The sequence below is a fragment of the Tachysurus fulvidraco genome, chromosome 21, assembly GCF_022655615.1.
Source record: "Tachysurus fulvidraco isolate hzauxx_2018 chromosome 21, HZAU_PFXX_2.0, whole genome shotgun sequence".
NCBI classification, from domain to species: Eukaryota; Metazoa; Chordata; class Actinopteri; order Siluriformes; family Bagridae; genus Tachysurus; species Tachysurus fulvidraco.
The window spans coordinates 11150551-11169545 of record NC_062538.1 but is presented as its reverse complement, the minus strand read 5'-3'; the positions used below and the strand labels follow the sequence as shown (position 1 = coordinate 11169545).

Below are 18995 nucleotides of genomic sequence, written 5' to 3'. Positions count from 1 at the left end.
CAGGACACACACACACAAACACACAGTATGTTGTCACACTCATTTACTTTCAATTCTTATTCTCATCAGGGTCACTTTGGATTAAAAGCTTAAACTGAGAATATGGCATCACATGGGTGCATTACTGGCACCCTGAGGCTATTTGTCTTAGCCAACCTACCTGCTTGTATATTTTTGGGAGGTCTAAGGAAACCAGAAACTCTGAAGGAAATCAGAAAAAAATCTGCATTTTATTTATTATTATGTAGTGGATTGAACTTGAAAGCTTGGGATCCTGTGGGAAAAGAAAAAAACACCTCAAGGTTTGATGTGTGTGCTGAGATGCTTTTCTGCTCACCATGATTGTAAAGACTGATTATATGAATTACTATAGTAATTTCTGTCAGCAGTAAGAGATGTCTGAACAGTAAGTTATATAACCATAAGTGTTTCAGTCTGCAGATCCTCAAAATATGTTTTTTCCCCATCATTTTGTGTTAACGTTAGAGACTGTTGTGTGCAGAAAATCTCAGAAGATCAGCAGTTTCTAAAATACTCAATCCAGCCAATCTGGCAGCAACAACCATGCCACAGATAGTCAATCCGGAAGATTTTTGCATTGTGCTGCTCCCACATAATAGACTGATTAGATATGTATCTTTTCCGTATTCATATTATATATGCTATCCTATATTTATGTAGAAAGCATGTTGACTGAAAGAAACCTGACCTTTATCCGCTGCTGTGTGTGTAAACATGACTCTCAAAAACATGTTTTCTCAAATTTATTGAATTAAGATTGTGCTTATATCAAAAAACAGAGGAGAGTTTCCAGCTCACACTTTATGTATACATACATATTAGACCTATACAGAAGTCCTATTTTAAGCTGTGGTAATATATAAAGTTCTTATAGGTGACAGGTCCTTGTGTGTTTCCATTTCTTGTCAGTCAGGTCAGAGTGCAACAAGATTCTACTTCTGCCTAACCTATACCCTAAATACCACATGCCTATGGCCAGACACTGGGTATTTTAGGTGGTAAAGAAAAACCGAGAGGTCATTCCTGTTCTCTATACAGCTAGAGAAAGTTAAAGGTCTGGGTCTAGGCCTACATTTAAATAAGAATCTTCTGATCCTGGTACTAAAATCTATCGTTAGACACAGATTGATTTTTCAATGTCTACTACCAGTCTAAGTTTGTTTGTTTTTTCTTTTTCCATACATGACCTTAGTTCAAATATCCTAAATGTGATCTGATCAAGGAATACATATAAGTGAAAGGGAAAATATTTATCATTAAACATAGTAAGAAATGACTTTACTGTGTAAAAACAAACTAGATCTAATATAATGAGAAAAGTCAATCACTCTAAATAAGTGCGTACCAACACATAAATAGGCTTTACAGGTAATATTAGCATTGTCTGTAATTATTACTGCTTTTCCTTCCCTTACCTTTAATAAAGCATTAATTTATGTCGTGATATAATCTGCAACTGAGCAGTTAATAAGTTCTAAAGATTTCCATTTTTATTAATGCTATAAAATTTAATTGTCTTAATTGATTGGTGTGTGACAATAATAGTGATTCATTATGAGGAAAAAAAAGAGTAGAGATTAAAATTAGAGAAAATACTCTGTCATGCAAAATGAATTTTTTTTTATTGAAAAGCAGAACGTCATATTTTATATGTGTTTATAGTTTATAGCATGTATTGTTGTGGAATGTCAACAAAACATAGTTCCTTTTTTTACTTATGTAACAGCAGTTAAAACATGTCATTTCCACATCAGACAAAAATACTCATAAAAAATACAAATTATCACCATATCAATCATGTTAAATAACATTTTTTTAAATCTATTTATTATTAGAATGAATCACATCAAGCTTCTTCCATACAAGTTCCTGTGAATAAGTTGTACTAAACGAAAACCTATTAGAACGAGCACATTACATTGTTCACGGCTCAGACACACTCTCCCAGGTTAAATGTAGATTAAAGATATATCTCTTTAGCCAGGCATACACATAATACATTCTATAACTGTGTGCTTCAGTACATAGAAATTATTATCCAGTTCTGGTTATTATTATGAACAGCAGCTATGCTAATTTCTCTCCACTTGCTTCTCTTTTTATTCCATCTCGTATAATCCAGAGATTGTGCCAGCTTGAGTTGGATTCAATTTATGTACTTTTTGTAATATTTCAAATGATCTGTAAACCTGCATTGAGACAATGTCCATTGTTAAAATCCCTCTACAAATAAATTTGAATTTAATTGAATTGAACATTACTATAAACTGTATTATGTATTATGTTAATACGTAACTGTATTATGTTATGTAAAGCAAGTGGTGCCGGACCAGGGCCAGGAAGATTGTAAAAGATCTCACCCATCTCAACAATGGACTCTTTTCTTTGTTGTGTTCAGAGAAACGCTTCTGCTCCTTGAAAGCAAACACAGAGAGAATGAGGAGAAGCTTCTTCCCGCAGGCCATTCGGAGTTTAAACCAGGAAACACCCAGGATCTGGATGTAGTACTGGACCTCTCCCCTTCACTGTTTTTCTGCACAACTTTTTTGCACTATGACACTGTAACTCTTTAACTATGGACTGTCACTTTAACTCTGGACTTGCACAGCACAGTGCTACTTTATACACACCTTACTGCACACGGACACTTTAAGGACAATAATTAAAACCATACGCATTTATGTATATTTATGTACAGTATATGTATATACATTATTTTTCACTTCTATTTTTATATTTTCTATATTTTTTTACATAAATAGTTTATACTTTTTTATTTATCTTCCTCCTTTTGTTAATATTTTTTATCCCTAATTGCATTCCTTATGTTTGAATACCGGACAGATGCAAAAAGCATTTCACTGCATGTCGTACTCCGTATGTATGTGTATGTGACAAATAAATTTGATTGACTGAAAAGTTTGATTGATTGATTGAAACCTGTGATATGCAGCTGCATTAATAGCAAATTAATCAATGCCTTCTGACCACTTTAAAGTTTATATCACTTTAAGTCAAGTCAAGTTATGTGACAATAAAGGTGACTTGACTTGACTTGATTTGACTTAAAGTGATATAAACTTTGGGTGGAAAATAAAATATTTAATTAGTTCTACACTGTAACTTTCAAGGCTTCACTTGATAAACCCAGTTTTTTTTGGAATCTATTAGATTGTTTAAGGTTCTAGATGGAACAATATACTGCTACTCTCTTAGAATAAGTCAATAAGCCACTTGAGAGCAGGCGTTGCAGTGTTTTATCACGGGTACAAAACATGACACGAAGCAGAGTAAAACCTCTTAGCTGTGATAATATCCCTGTGATAATATCCCCGTAACACTGTGCAAGAGCTGCACAGTGTTACAGGGATATTATCACAGTGTTACTGTGAGGATATTATCACAGTGTTACTGTGATAATATCCCTGTAACACTGTGCAGCTCTTGCAGCTTATTGCTTCTACAAACAGTGACAAAAACAAATTATGTTTATGTATAAATATGATAAAAATCCAGCGATCAATAAATAAATTAATTTAATCTAAACTATTTTCACATAGTATAACAGCAGAGTTGAATGTGATTGATCAGATCGGCGTGCATTATTTTCAAATAACAGGAATGAAAGTTTGATTTCTGCCTTCGCTTTTCACGTGTGAAGACTAACAATAAACTGATTTAAAAACTTGTGTAACAAAATAAAACTGTAAAGTGTTACTATATTTTTCTGTATTAAAGTACCACATATACCACCTTGTGCAGTAGTTCTGGTCGTAATTTACTAACACATTAAAGGTGGGGTGCACGATGTTTGAGAAATGATTCAGAAAACTGAGTCGGGCCGACAAACAAAACAAACGTGTAGCCAATGAGCAGAAAGGGGCGTGTCTTGACAATATGCGGCGGAGAGAGTGTTCAGTGCGCATGTCTGATATTAGCCGAAAGTGATTGAAAGATTGACATGGCGGATACCTGCCATTACCTCTGCCTCGGGTTCTAGGTGTTGAACGTCGTCTTCCGCGTGAAACGGAGCTAAACCTTTCACGGCACAACACACAGTACTACAAAAACACGTTTGTATTACCATAGTATTACTCATTGAGTTCATTTATTGATAAAAATATCACCTTGGCCAGCTGCCCCAGCAGGTTCCGCCATAATAGTTGCCTGGGTTGTGTATGTATGTGTGGGGTGGAGCTATCAAAACAGGGGTGACACCCATTTGGGTTGGGGCGTGTTTGATGATTTCAAATGTCAACATTGGTTTTAATCATCGTGCACCCCACCTTTAATGTGCTCATATCACTAAATATCTTTCTGTGTGTAGTTGTGTAGCGACATAAAATTTTAATTGGAATTTGATTATTGTAGTAACAGCTCATTCACAGAGACTTGTATAGGGAACCACCTGAAAATCTAAGCTTTATAATTGAAGGATTAAAAAACTTTCTGTCATCTAACAAAGACAAGTTTATAATTGTTGATAAGGAACCTCCAGTGAAAAAATATTAATTTGTTTTCTCTGGAAAATTACTTACAGTATTATGCCATCCTATTTTTTAAAGTAAAGCTTTAATTATTTGAATAATATTCTGCTACAATTAAAAAACTTCCTCAGAATTTGTAGCTCAAGTCTGACCTGCATGCGCTTGGGCTACACAGTAGGGAAAAACATGAACATCTCCATGCTCATGTTTTGTTAGCAACAAGCTAGCAGAGAAACTTTATATAAAAACTTTAACTTTAAAGATAACTTTATAACTTTAAAGAAGTTTTAAGAACATTACTATCAGCCAATTAATTTATCTAAAGCAAATACTTGTATATACTGCATAACATATTTAAAGGGTTGAAGTTCTTTGTTTACTGTTCAGGCTATGAGTTGCCATGTTACTTGCTGAGCTCAGAGCTGAGACAACTGTGCAGGAATTCCCTAGTAGGAAGTTTGAGTTGTTTTTATGTTTCTTTCGATTTAAATACTGCATTAGCCTAAATACATATTTAACCAATCACTGCTAAATAGCCTGGTATTTTAATGAACTAACTCATATAGCTTACATTTGTCTTGTTTTGTTAAATAAATAGTCAGGACTGTGACACACATGTTCTGCTCTTATTCATGGACAGCTTCTTATTGTGCAAGTCGCTCTATATGGACTGAAATTAAAGGTTTGCTTTAACATTTGATTTTTTTAAATTAACATATTTTATTATTATAATCTCTGTATTTTTCCAGTCTGGGCTTAACGTTAACAATATAAAATATTGGTTGCTTTTGAAGGTTTCATGCTCCACTGCTTCAACTTCTCTCCTCTGTCACCTTTGTCTTGTTCATTAGGGGTTAAATCCTATACCATTGCCGCAGGGGGCAGGGAACCCAGCAGAGTATAAGTGTCTTGCTTTGTGGGTGAGAAATACAGCTTTTCTCTGTCCACTGTCAATCAAAGTGACAATAGCTATTCATTAGAAAAAGAGACGCTAGCATGTAGTTAACACTCTCTTCCCGTGGCATTACATGTGCAGCACTTTTGCATTTAAAGGTGGGTGGCCAAAAATAAAATGTACACAATAACCAACATCACTAACCCCATCCCCCTTCACAACTAAATGTGGGCAATGAAGGACAAGTTTCGTTTGTGCCTGAAGTTTGTTTATGTCATATTGCTCTCTGAACTAGAGTCGATGTTGTACTGTGTTTGTCATCTTAGCATCTAAATCATCGCATGCTAACACATAGAAACACGAAAGAGTCACATATTCAGCAGGAAGCTGCATTATCTGGGTTTTTTAAAGATTGTGGGAAAAATAAAAATAAATCTCAGTCTTTTTTTTTTGTGATATAGTGAAGGTTGACTTACAAGGTCACTTGTCTGGAAAGCAAATTAATAATTGATATAAATACAATATAAATACTAGCATTGATGTTAGTTAAACATATTTTGTTTACTTGGCAACTGTATTTACTTATTTATTTATCTTTTTAAATCTCAAGAGTGTCACTTAGAACGGTGTTAATCATTTAAAAGTAAAATACAGCAATTTTGCTTCATTTACAATTCTTTTTGTAAAAAGTAAATGATTTCATAAGATAAACCAAACCAAATTCTGATATATATATATATATATATATATATATATATATATATATATATATATATATATATATATATATATATATATATATATATATATATGTACTCATATATGTTATATGAGTTGTATATGTCACGTGATCAGGAGCATGGTCTCCCCATCACTCCCCCCTCCTTCGCCTCCTGTTCCCATGCGGCTGTGCTGCGCTCTGATTGGCCCATGTAGCGCGTCCACGTGAACGCAGAGTGATATTCATTCTTCAGAGTGAAAGCCGGCTCCTCTGAGCACAGGGCCGTGTCATTAAAGCCTTTGGAGGAGGAACAGCGTTCGTTTAACTCGCTGCCAAAAGAAGCAACACAAATGACTTTACTTTGATGGTTGCACCTTATTCCGCAGAATAAATGCTCCGAGAAACAAGGTAAGCAAGTCTAGAGGTAAACAAACTCTTACCTAGTTTTCTTTTCTCACCAAACAACAATTCATCAGTGAGATGATAACTGAGCACCATCTGTGTAAATAACTTCTATTAGTTAAAGTTGTTAAACATGTTTGTTAGCTACTAAGAAAAAAAGACTCACTTTCAGGGGTTTAATTAGAAACACAATTAGGTCACAATTAAAACTGAGCTAGCGGCTAATTGGCTTCAGTGACAGAGATGAAAACATTAGAGCTTCTTTGGTCGGATTTCAAATTACATATTGCTTGAATAAAATTAAACTTTAAATAAACTCATTTGTTTATCTGTTGATTCGGTCTTTAACCCAGTTTTGTTTGGTCAGTATTACAGCTCATGGTGTAGGGTATTATATTAAAGCATTTGTGTATAGTGTTTTGTTTATACACAAAGACTGACCTCACCGTGGACTAATAAAGTAGCAGCAAGGACTTTTGACAACATTGTGAACAGATAAAGATGTTAAAACACCTTCTTTCTTAATAAGTGAGATTTAAGAGTCAATGTAAACATGCTGTTATTAATGTTAGCCTTGTTTGTATGTTTATAAGGTCTTTATTTATATATATATATATATGTGTGTGTGTGTGTGTGTGTGTGTGTGTGTGTGTGTGTATGTATACAAACACAAAATATGTTGTTAGTAATGTTAACCTTATAAATATACATACAATGTTAACATTACAAACAGCGTGTTTTGTGTTTGTATGCATATAAAATCTCAAACATACAAACAAGGTTAACATTACATTGCATTACATTACGAGGTTTACACTGACTCTAAATCTCACTTATTAAGAAAGAAGGTGTTTTAAGATCTTTATCTGTTCACAATGTTGTCAAGCCTTTGCTGCTACTTTATTAGTCCACGGTGAGGTCAGTCTTTGGAGATTGTGAAGACAACTCTATACACATTTAATTTATTATAATAGCCATACCCTACACTATAAGCTGTAATACTGTGCAGGGATTGGACACAAATCCTGCTTTGACTTTGTTTCTCAAACTCAATTCTGCTGTCTTTAGATAACTTTTAGGAGACTGTCTCAAGAATCCCAACTTAGAAAACTCTGCTCACTTTCTTGAGTTCTGATTGGTCAACTATTCTTAGAGTGGGCGGTGCTCTGATAGAGATAAGTAGCACGTGCTCCGACATGGCGAAACGAACAGATCCGAGTTATAACGAAAATAACACGAGTAGCTACTGAACTGTTTGTAGATGCATACGGCCATATTTCTTTACCGTAAAAATGTTTTCATGCCATCCAGAGCAGCAACATTTGAACAGCTAACATTAGCTAGGTGACGAAGCTGTTTAATATTGTATTTTTTTCTGTTCCTCCTGTTTAGAGCTCTCGCCTGTAGATGGCGCTCTGGAGAACAACTAGGATTTAAGTAATGGGCTGGTCATTGTGCCATCTGACTATGGGATGCAGGCAAATTGCACTTTGTGCCTATTTTCCATTATTATTTTATTCTATACTTATTATTAAAGTAACGCCGTAAAGTAATAGCCACAAATGGCAATTTCACATTTAATTTATACAGTAGTTTTTTTTAAATATTTTAAAAGTGTATATTATTTCATGCGGAGTTGTCAGGTTGTTTTTACCATTTTAATGAGATCCTGGTATTGGAATTGGGTCTAAAATGGAAATGGAAGAAAAAACCCAGAGTAAAAAAAAAACTGGTTAATAAAAATTTGTCATCTTATCTGTTTAAATTGCTACTTAACTGGGTGTAATGAAGACGCTTGTACGATGTATGCATATACAAGCAGTTCAATGGCTAGCTTTTTTTTGGCCAGGATTTTTTGCTCAATTAAGCTACAACATGCCCCAGAGGTAATAGTGTGGGTGCGGCTAACTTTACAACACCTCCCACTCAAATAAGTTGAGCAATCTTGAAGACCTTTTGTCTATGACCGTTGCACCTGTTAAAAAAAATGTCTGAAGCAGAAGAAAGATTGCATAAGCAAAATTGATTTTAAAAAGTGGAATCGCATGTGGTTAGTTATTGATCAGAGCAAAAACCTGTAGCCACTGGACCTTTACAGATAAGATTTGACACCACTGATCTAGTTCTTATCTCATATCTCTGTGTTGTGTTTGAATCGTACCATGCCGTGCCTTCGTGCTGAACTCATCTGAACCATTTCCCCAAAGTTTAATGGTTAACATTTGGATTGAAGTCTGGTATCAGGACTTCAGTGTTTTGGAAGTGTATATGCTTTAAACTGATTTAACCCCATGGTTTTTATTTTGTTTTTTTTTTAGAAGAGAAAGTACCTTTAATAATAGACCCAAACTCAACAGGAAAGTAGTCAGACCAGATTCTTAGGGCAGAACATTAAATGCGTGTATGTAGAGATTGGTGTTTTTTACAGAATGTTTGTCACATTCAGAAAGTGAGAGATAATCATTTGTTTTAATTTCAATTTACTTTATTTTCATCACTAACATGCAAAATTGTCATTTTGATATTTGATAATTATCATCTGTTTCCCTGTTCATTTACATAAAATATATTGATGGTTAAAATTCTTATTTTATGTGCTTAAGGGTGTTCAAGCTATTGCACTTTAGGAATGCAGTGTTTGGACAGTTTAGTGTGTATAATAAAAGACAAAAATGGTTTAAAACGATTTGTGTTGTGATACAGTGTGTAAAAAAGTGTGACATTAAAATAACTGTTTTAATATTAAATTAAATTATTTCTGCATCGTAAAAGGAACATTTTTTGCTGTTTACAGTGTCTATTGAGTCTATTAAATATATTTTGCATAATGTTTTTGTTTTTTGTCAGTAAAATGATCTAAATAATATTTTAATGCGAAGCCATGAAATTATGTAATAATAAATAGAATGTGTTTTTACCATTTTTTTTTTCCTGTAAACTAGTCTGTTTTTATTTTCACAGCTCTTTATTTCTTTTGTTCCACAGTGTTTAGGGCAGTTCCATCATGCCAGTTAAACTGGTGATGCCGCTTTATCTGTCGAATGATGACTTCCAGAGCAGGATGTCTGTAAAGTGTAAGATGCCTCTACGTCCATGTCTGCACAGGCGAACTGTCGCTCAGTTCGGCTTCCACTCTCCTCTTCAGCAGGCCGAGTCTCCGGAACGGAAATGTGGCAAGGCCAAAAAGCAGGTCTCCTTCGCCGACCACAAGGGCCTGTCCCTTGCTGTGGTGAAGATTTTTTCTGAGTTCGACGACCATATCGACATCCCGCTCAGCATCCAGCAGCTTTTTGCTACGGCGCTTGACCTCTCTGAGGAGGACGACAAGCTGGTGCTGGACTTCAAGCAGCCGAGCGCGGATTACCTGCAGTTTCGCCAGCGGCTAGAGCAAGACTTGGTCTGTCTCGAGCATTGTGTGCTGAAGGACCGGGCCATTGCGGGGACGATCAAAGTCAAAAACCTGTCCTACGAAAAGTCAGTGAAGGTGCGCATCACGTTTGACACGTGGAAAACCCACACTGACCTCGATTGCCAGTACGTCAACGACACATACTTGGGCTCTGAATGGGACACCTTCTCATTCGAGGTAAATTTACCAGCACTGATGGAGCCTCAGGAGTGCGTGGAGTTTGCTGTGTTTTACGTGGTGGATGGGACCACGCACTGGGACAGCAACCAGGGCCAGAACTATAAAATCACCCGCTCTGTTTTGAAGAAGAAGAGCATGAGTGATGCCTGTAACAGACAGCAGCACAACAGTGACTGGGATGCATACTTCGACCGATTCGGCAGCCCGAGGTGCTCGAACGGCATTTTTCCAGAGTGGCCGAGCTACACCGGGTACGAGGACCTCGGTCCATATTACTGAATGTGTCGACTGAATTTCATCTAGCATAAATCTCTAAGAAATATTACACCAGAGAGTAATCTTTTACAGTAAAAGAAGAATTTTTTTCTTTTTCAAAATATGTAGTCAATCAGTAAAGATGCATATTTATGTAATATTTTTTGCACTGGAACATAACAGAAGCACATGACCACCAGTTTAGCATCATGACACCTTAAACTACTGCATGATTTTTGTGCCACACGGTTATCTAGAAGCTTATTTGTATTTTTTAACCTGTCTTGAAACAAATGAGTGATGTTTAGGACCTAGACCTGCAGTTTACACAACACTAAAATGGAAAACATAACAATTTCTAGTTATTGTTTTCAGCCGGTCTGTAACATCTGGATAAACGGTCCATCCACGTTCGCACGAGCAAATACGGACGTCTGAGATTTTGTGAAACGGAGTTTAGTTTGCTGCTGACTTTGACAAGCGCATGAGCAACACTACAGACTGTTCAGTCATGTGTGTATACAGGAATGTGAAGGGAGATGTGTGCACTGCTCTGTAACAGAAAAGCACACACACTAATAGAAAAATCATTAAAGGAATTCACGGGTTATATTTTTTCATCACTGACACATGTTTGTAAATCCTGAGCTGTAAGCAAAAAAGCTGTAAAAAAGCTTATATAGCCAGCCAAAGCTCAGAACCGTCAGAATGTGAAGCTAGAAATAATAATGTTATAAAATACATAATGTATGTTTGTTTGTGTAATTAACTTCTTAACAAAGCAGGAATACAGATGTTAGAGTTCTTATACAGTGTATTATGGTGTGTGTGTATACATATATAAGGATATAGAATTGGCAACTTGGTTCTGTTTTGGTGTAATTTGTTATTCAGTTCAAAAGAATGCCAGTCATGTTTATGTGCAAAATATGATTTTAAGCATTAACCTGTAGCATCATCCCTTTCAATGAAATTGTTCACTTTGTCTAGGCCTACAGAAGCAGTGTTTTATATCATCACAGTGTTAACATTTTATCAGGTTTTGTCCCTTTTTTGGGTGAATTTTAGATACATTTTGTTTGTGTTTGTTCTGCACACGACACATTGGGAAAATGTCATGTAAATGTTTTGGGATGTTCTGTTAATGGTTTTTTTTTTTTTTTAAAGTGTTTTAATTCATTCATTCATTCACTGTGGAATAAAGAATTGTATTTCTAAAGTGGTCAAGGAGTTGTTTTATTGGATCTTTATGGGAACACTTTCAGACAAACATGATCATTAATAGTGGTTTACATTTTTTGCATTAAGCAGATTTTTTGCATTAAGCAGATTTATTATTATTTTTTTTAAATCCAGTGCTCTGAAAACTTTAGCAATGAAAACATCCGGTTACTGGTTCAATAGGTCATGTATTGCAGTGAGAGGTGGGTCTTTAGATATCATTCGAAGACATCAGATTTATCAAGACAAATACGTCACATGTCCAGATAATGAAATAAAAAAAACAAACAAACCTATAACTGTCACTCATGTGAAATCACTTTAATTTCAAATGTAAAAACAGTAAATCTGCAGGAATTAAAGTTGGCAATATTCTGCATGAGGAGATTTTATGGAACCATTTAAAATTTCATAATTTCCTTTTCCGAGCTGGAACCGGATATTTGTTCCGATGATATTTGTTCAAAATATTTATTAGTGGCACAAATTTTCATTAGACTCCTATTTAAAACCAGCAAACGTGATGGCAGATTGAATGAAGCTGAGCTGTGAGGAAAACTGCACAGTTATTTACAGATGAAGTAAGTTGTTCGCACCTGTCTTTAATTGCGGTTGCTACTCAATGCTAAAAAGCATAGACTAAACATTTAAATAGGTTAATATTAAATAAAATATCTGATATTAGATTAAACCTAGATCTTTTTTTACTTTATTTTTAGAAATTTAAAACAGGTTGTGAACAACATTTGCATTCACTGCGTACATTGAAAACATTAAACAACAAATTCTGTTCAGCTTCTATATTTCTACAACAAATGATTATACTATCATAAATTATAATTATAATAATAATAATAATAATAATAATAATAATTATTATTATTATTATTATTATCCCTTTGTGTTTTGTCGAAAAATGTTTAGGGATTTTAGTTTGAAGAAAAAAAAAACATCACTTCCGGTTATCACTGTTTCCTCTCTCGTGAGGGATCTGTCAGAATATTTGGCGTTTGTTTCTCTTCGCTTTGTATTCAGGTACAGTTACAGTGACAGTCACAAGGACATTTTAGTGGTGAATTACATTTGTAATACGTTATAACTGGTTATATGGAGGTTGTAATATCTTGTGTATTGTCAGGAAAAGGCGCGAAACAGAGTCATGTCCGGGCGCTGAAGCAGTCATGGAGGAAAAGTGTACAAAAGTCCTTCAGTCTGAAATGATAGTGTGTGTGACTGAGCATGGCGACAGCGACCAAGCTAAAGTAAGTGTCTGTTAAAGCTATTCTTTAAGAGTTCACACCAATCTTTCTGTAGATGTTTCAGGCTCAGTAATAACCCGCGTGTTATACGGTGAGTCTGTTGGCCGCTTTATGTGAGTCTTGTGTAGGGCTGGAAATTAAGCCCCTGTCAAGAAGCTTTTATCGTCATTTCATCCATATATAGCTGTTGCAGTACACAGTGAAATGAGACAACGTTTCATGGTGCTACATAGAACATAGACAGAGCTATGAGGACTTAGTAAGTTAGTCCTAGATACATAAAGTGCATCTGTGTAACCTGATGTAAACAGTGCATGACAAGACAAACAAGACAGTGCATGACAAGACAAACAAGACAGGGCAGGACAAGACAGTGCATGACAAGACAAACAAGACAGGGAAGAACAAGACATTGCAGGACAAGACAGGGCAAGAAAAAAATACAGAAAGACAGTGCAGGACAAAAGACAGTAAGACAAAAACAGTGCAGGACAAAAGTCAGAAAGACAGTGCAGGATGAAAGACAGTGCAAGACAAAAGATACAATACATTACACAAAAGACACTACACAAAAACAGCACTGACCGGTGTGTAAATACTGTATGTTTAATCAATACTGTGTGTGCAGAAATACTCACATGAACACAGTATAATAGCAGCAGTTACGTGAGATATTGTAAAGTATTGTGCAAAACAGCAGTCGACTGAGATGTGAGACAGCATGTGCAAAGAGCAAAAAACAGTGTTTAAAACAGCATGTAAACAGTATGATGGATGTATATTGGAAGTGTGTGTATTTGGTGTAGGTCTGTGCAGTCCATACAGTTACTCGGTGTTTGTGTGTGTGTGTGTGTGTGTGTGTGTGTGTGTGTGTGTGTGTGTGTGTGTGTTGTGCTAAGTTCAGTTGAATCATTAAGGAGTCTGATGGCTTGTGGAAAGTCACTCGGATACCTGTACTTATGCTTGCCCATTTCTGTTGCACTTTGTTCACTTAATACCACAAATATCCCATCCTGTGACATGTGCCCCTGTAATGACATAATCAATGTTATTCACTTCACCTGTCAGTGGATTTAATGTTATGACTGATCGATGGTGGACTTTTTTGGCACACAATATTTCCTTATTCGTTCGTTCGTTCATATATTCTTCTAAATCACTTTATTTGTTACCATCAGTTGTTTAAAATATGTTTCCATGGAGGTACATTTATGGAGTGTACGTGAAATATACTTAACGGTAATGTCACGGCCTAAGATGACAAAAAACAAGACTCTTAAAGAATCACGAGTCGACACTTAAAGTTCAAATAAGAGTCAGCTTATAGCATTACATCATAAATGTAATCTTTCACACAAGGTGCATTCATGCTAGGTTTCTTTCAAACTCTACACACATTAAACAAGGTTGTAGGAGTCGGGATAAGATGAAAACAAGGTTGTAAGTTGTAAAAGTGGAACTTAAGACACGTTTTGCTTCTATGACTGAAGTCTCATCTCCATGTGGTGCACTTTTATATATGTTATCGGTCATCTGTTATTAGAAATTGAGTAGGAATTTCACCTCGAATTTCAGAACCCTGAGGTCACAACCTCTTCTATTTTAATATATTTTTTAATATATTTTTTTGAAGCTGACCATAAAATGCTGCTTTTGCTTGTGTTTAGTCTGAACAGAAAAACGGCTCCTGTGAAGAAACCGAACGTGCAGATTTCAGTGATCCGGTGTATAAAGAGATCTCTCTGGCTAATGGTGCAATTAACCGCATGAACAGAGATGAACTACGTGCTAAATGTACTGAGCTCAAGCTGGACACCAGGTAAGATCACAGTAAACCAAAACCTGTAAAGTCTTTTCGTGGTTTCTATGTTAGAAAGTACATTTTTAGGTTTTTGTCCAGTTGTAAACAGGTTAGGTGAAGAAAAATACATGCACCTAATTCTGTATGTACCTGAATATCTTACACCACAGCGCTGTTGAATTCTGGATTCGGATTAGTCAGCAGATGTTCATTAGCAGTGCACTTAACACATCACAGGTTTATATTAATAGACTCGGTCCAATATGTTATGTATAGTAACCTATAGTTACCTATAGTAACATACCATTCACAGAGTCTTAAAGATCCATAAAAGGTTTTTTCTCTTATTAACTTCAGGAGAGAGAAAAAAGAAAGACTGGTGATGGAATGAATGCTTATAGCCACTATATCATGCATGATAAGATGTGCCACGTCTTGTTTTTGTGGCTGGTCCAGATAAATGTGTCTATAAATGTTCTTCAAATAAATAAAAACATTTGCAAACTGCTGTGGTATAAGAGGAATAAAACACTTCAGTATGTGGTATTGTAGGGAAAGCATTTACATGAACTCCATTCCATTAGCCCACATTGACTTTATTTATTTTCTTATAACACAGAATCTTTTATTCTTTGCAGTGAAAACATTACATCAGATGTAAAAGTTTAGATGTGAGTGTGTGTATTTGTGTGTGGTTTTGTTAGAGGTGTGAAAGACGTCCTGAAGAAGCGTCTGAAGAACTACTATAAGAAGCAGAAGCTGAAGCAGTCTGCGTCTGTAGCCTCCGACGACTTGTATTACGACTACATCTGCGTGGTGGACTTTGAGGCTACGTGTGAAGAGAATAACCCACGTCACTTTGTCCACGAAATCATCGAGTTCCCCATGGTCCTTATCGACACACACACTTTGGAGATTGTGAGTTGGTGAGAAGTCTTGTGAGCTGCTGAAATGGAATTTATTAAAACACACAATAATCCTATAGGACAAGGGATGGAGTCATTAAGTCAAGTTAAACATTGTTATTGAAACTGATGCATTTAAAATGATGTTCATGAATACCCTTAAGTTCTTATTAGTTTTTTTTTTAATAAATAATGATCAATAATCTACATCTACTGTACTATGGGGAAATTTATTTGTCTCTAAGGACTTTTCTTGGTATCCTTCTGTTTATTCAGGATTTTAATTAGTTGGGAAACGCTAATAGAAGATCTTTCCATTTTCTGTGTTATTGTAGGTCGGGTCGTTTCAGGAATACGTGAAGCCCAAGTTGAACCCGCAGCTCTCAGATTTCTGTGTGGAGCTTACAGGAATAACACAGGTATGAGGATGGGAAATCGAACACTTTCTCTGCACAACATGGCACTAAACTCCTTATTCGTTTGTATTTCGGTTCCAGAAAATGGTGGACGAGGCAGATCCCTTCCCTCAGGTTTTACGCAGAGTGGTGGCCTGGCTGCAGGAGAAAGAACTGGGAACCAAGTACAAATACACCCTGCTGACTGATGGGTAAAGACACAATCTCACACTAGATGTGTTGGTTATTGGAATTCATTTCACATTCATTTCATTGATCACGAATAGTGCACAATGCTGGTGCTTCCCACATACTGATAATACGATATGTTTCATTTTCTTTAAAACTAAGCTAATGTTTAGTGCTTTTCACATCAAATTCATTTATTTATGTATTACGTATTTGTTTCTGTACTACCACCGTCTACGCATATAAGTGCACCACAGAGGCAGAATGATGGAGTTTTCTTTACCCTGTTTAATGCTCTATACTGTATGTTTTAGTTGTGACTGAGTTGGAATTCACTAAAATGCATGTGACCTAAATTATTTGCTGCTTTATTACAAATAACAATCAGGCCCTGAATCTGAGACCAACAATAAATAAATAAATAAAAAGGGTACAATAGAAGAAAAAAACGAAGGTTACGCTACTGAATTCAATCAGAGAGGGAACATCTACAGTATAACCATTATTTATAATTTAGACATTATTTCACTCCTAAATAAACTATATTTATGTTAGCTATGTCACTTGATATTATTTTTCTCTAAATGTCATAGACTTTATCTGTGTGAATTTACAATTACAGAAACAACTCTTGCTGTTACTTCATATATTCGGTGTGAAGAAAACAAATTCATGTCTCTTAGCTGAGGTGGTGTGTACGATACAGGCAGAAGGTTTAGGCCCTGAGAAATCCAAAACCGTCACTCGTGCTATAGGTTGTGACTATTATCGCATTCCTGCATGAAAGTTAGTGTCATATTTGCAAGCTTATTTAATTTGTGTTTTCTTCCACAGGTCTTGGGATATGAGTAAATTCCTTTACACGCAATGCCGCCAGAGTCGGCTGCGATATCCTCAGTTTGCTCGAAATTGGATTAACATCAGAAAGTCTTATGGAAACTATTATAAGGTATATCTGGTATTTGTATTTCACTTGAAGTACACACCTTGAGTGAACAACCAAATCTTTAGTTGTAAATGTACTCACCATTCACTTTAAAAGGAACACCTGCGCAGTCATGCAGTTATCTAATCATTCAGTCGTGTGGCAGCAGCACAATGCATGAAATCATGCAGCTACAGGTAAAGAGCTTCAGTTAGTGTCACATCAAACATCAGAATGAGGTCAAATGTGATCTTTCTGATGGTTGTTGGTGCCATATGGGCTGTTTCCATCAGCAGATCTGCAGATAGAGCACCACCTTTATGACCGAGATCAGAAGAGCTGACGGAAAGTCTATAGTAACTTATGTAATCCCACTTTACAAACACTGTGAGTAGAAAAGCATCTCAGCACACACAGCACATCAAACCTTGAGGTGAAAGAAGACCAGAGCAAATTCCACTCCTGTAATCCAACAACAGGAATCTCCAGACTGTCCAGTTTGGGTGAGTCTATAACACTGATAGCTTCAGATTCTTGTTTTGGCTAACAGGAATGGAACCCACTGCTGTAGCTCTTCCACCTCAAGGTTTGATGTGTTGTGAGGCTTCTTTTTGCTCACCACAACATTTTTTATTTTTATTTTCATTTTTTTCTGATTTAACTCTAAAGACTGCTGTGTGTGAAAATCCCAGGCAATCCGCCACAGTGAAAGTCACAGAGATAACACTTTTCTTTATTCTGATGGTGGATGAACGTTAACTTAAGCTCTTCTTATTGTATTGTGCTGCTTCCACGTGACTGGCTGATGAATGTGTATTTATACAAGGTATTCCTAATATAGTGTACTTTGAATATTGTAATTTGGGATAAAGCATTTTTATTTCTGAATCATCCTCATTAAACGACTTAATTGAATTGAGCTGTCAAAATATGTTGCTGGTGTTACACAGTTAATCTTACACTGAGTGTCTCATATTGGGCTCCTTAGGTGCCTCGAAACCAGACAAGGCTGAACTGCATGTTGGAGAATCTGGGCATGCAGTACGAAGGCCGACCTCACTGCGGCCTCGATGACTCGCACAACATCGCTCGCGTTGCCATCCGCATGCTGAAGGATGGCTGTCGGCTGCGGGTGAACGAGCGTCTGCATGATGGCGAGCTGCAGAACGTGTCCAATACAACGGTGTTGGAAGGAGCGCCGCCTCCTCAGTTCCCCAAAAGCAAAAACTAATTATGTGGCATATTTGCTTCTATTTTCTATTTCATTTCATTTGATAGAGCAGTGTGATATTTTACAGCTAATTTGTAACTCTAATAATAATGGCCAGACCAAATCATTGATCTGTAGATGTACTATGCTTAATTTGCCCCAATCATATTTCACAAAGAAGTATCAATTATGTGATAATCACAGAATTCAGTCTTGAATTTTTAGCAGCAAACATTCTGAATTATTTGGTTTTATAAGGTTTTTTTTTACATAACAATAAAGTGCCATTCCAGTTTTCATCTCTCTTTTGAATCCTTCTTGTAGGTTGTCCTCAGATTCTTAATGATTTTGAAAAAAGTCAATAAAAATGCTGATGTGGTTTCTGACTCTTATGACATGCTGCTACAGTATAAACCTGAAGTGTAATGGTGCAGCTGTATATTAGTAGTTACAATATTGGCATGAAAATAAATTTCACTTTTTTTAACAGTGAATTGTAAACTTAAAACAGTGTTATTAAGCTAAATATCTTTCAAAGCAAATGTATGATAATTTAAAGTATAATGTGAAACTAGTTTCTGGAAGTTTCTTCACATTAGCTACATTAGACATGTTGGTTTGGTGTCGAACAAAAAAAACCTTTGCAGTGTTCAAGCTTTCTTCTTGTAAGGCAATTTTATTTGTATAGAACATTTCACACACAATGGTAATTCAAAGTGC

At 35.9% G+C, this 18995-nt stretch overlaps 2 protein-coding genes and 1 long non-coding RNA gene across 5 annotated transcripts; 2 read left to right on the top strand and 1 right to left on the bottom strand.

The window, feature by feature from the left end:
- Window positions 1-1624: 1624 nt before the first annotated feature.
- Window positions 1625-2476, bottom strand: LOC113638662. Its single transcript, XR_003439644.2, has 2 exons — window positions 2318-2476; window positions 1625-2210 (listed from the first exon to the last, which is right to left on the bottom strand). It is a non-coding gene; the product is annotated as an uncharacterized LOC113638662 (long non-coding RNA).
- A 3852-nt stretch (window positions 2477-6328) lies between these two features.
- Window positions 6329-11597, top strand: ppp1r3b (protein phosphatase 1, regulatory subunit 3B). Of its 3 annotated transcripts, XM_047805847.1 has the most exons (3): window positions 6336-6532; window positions 7919-8004; window positions 9512-11597. In XM_047805847.1, exon 3 carries the CDS (start codon window positions 9531-9533, stop codon window positions 10392-10394), a length of 864 nt encoding a protein of 287 aa, XP_047661803.1. In that variant the 5' UTR covers window positions 6336-6532; window positions 7919-8004; window positions 9512-9530; the 3' UTR covers window positions 10395-11597. The 3 variants fall into 3 exon arrangements, with proteins under 3 accessions (XP_026995913.1, XP_047661803.1, XP_026995914.1); XM_027140112.2 differs by lacking the exon at window positions 7919-8004 and having other exon boundaries at window positions 6329-6532; XM_027140113.2 differs by lacking the exon at window positions 7919-8004 and having other exon boundaries at window positions 9488-11597.
- Window positions 11598-12515: 918 nt separating this feature from the next.
- eri1 (exoribonuclease 1) lies at window positions 12516-18572 on the top strand. Its single transcript, XM_027139861.2, has 8 exons — window positions 12516-12626; window positions 12730-12853; window positions 14518-14669; window positions 15356-15569; window positions 15892-15975; window positions 16054-16163; window positions 16975-17089; window positions 18054-18572. Exons 2-8 carry the CDS (start codon window positions 12773-12775, stop codon window positions 18294-18296), a joined length of 999 nt encoding a protein of 332 aa, XP_026995662.2. The 5' UTR covers window positions 12516-12626; window positions 12730-12772; the 3' UTR covers window positions 18297-18572.
- Window positions 18573-18995: the final 423 nt, after the last annotated feature.

Coding starts and splice junctions, on each gene's coding strand:
- ppp1r3b (XM_027140112.2), top strand. CDS start 9,531: ATGCCAGTTAAACTGGTGATGCCGCTTTATCTGTCGAATGATGACTTC.
- eri1 (XM_027139861.2), top strand. CDS start 12,773: ATGGAGGAAAAGTGTACAAAAGTCCTTCAGTCTGAAATGATAGTGTGT. Junction 12,854..14,517: donor GCGACAGCGACCAAGCTAAA/GTAAGTGTCTGT, acceptor GCTTGTGTTTAG/TCTGAACAGAAAAACGGCTC. Junction 14,670..15,355: donor GAGCTCAAGCTGGACACCAG/GTAAGATCACAG, acceptor TGGTTTTGTTAG/AGGTGTGAAAGACGTCCTGA.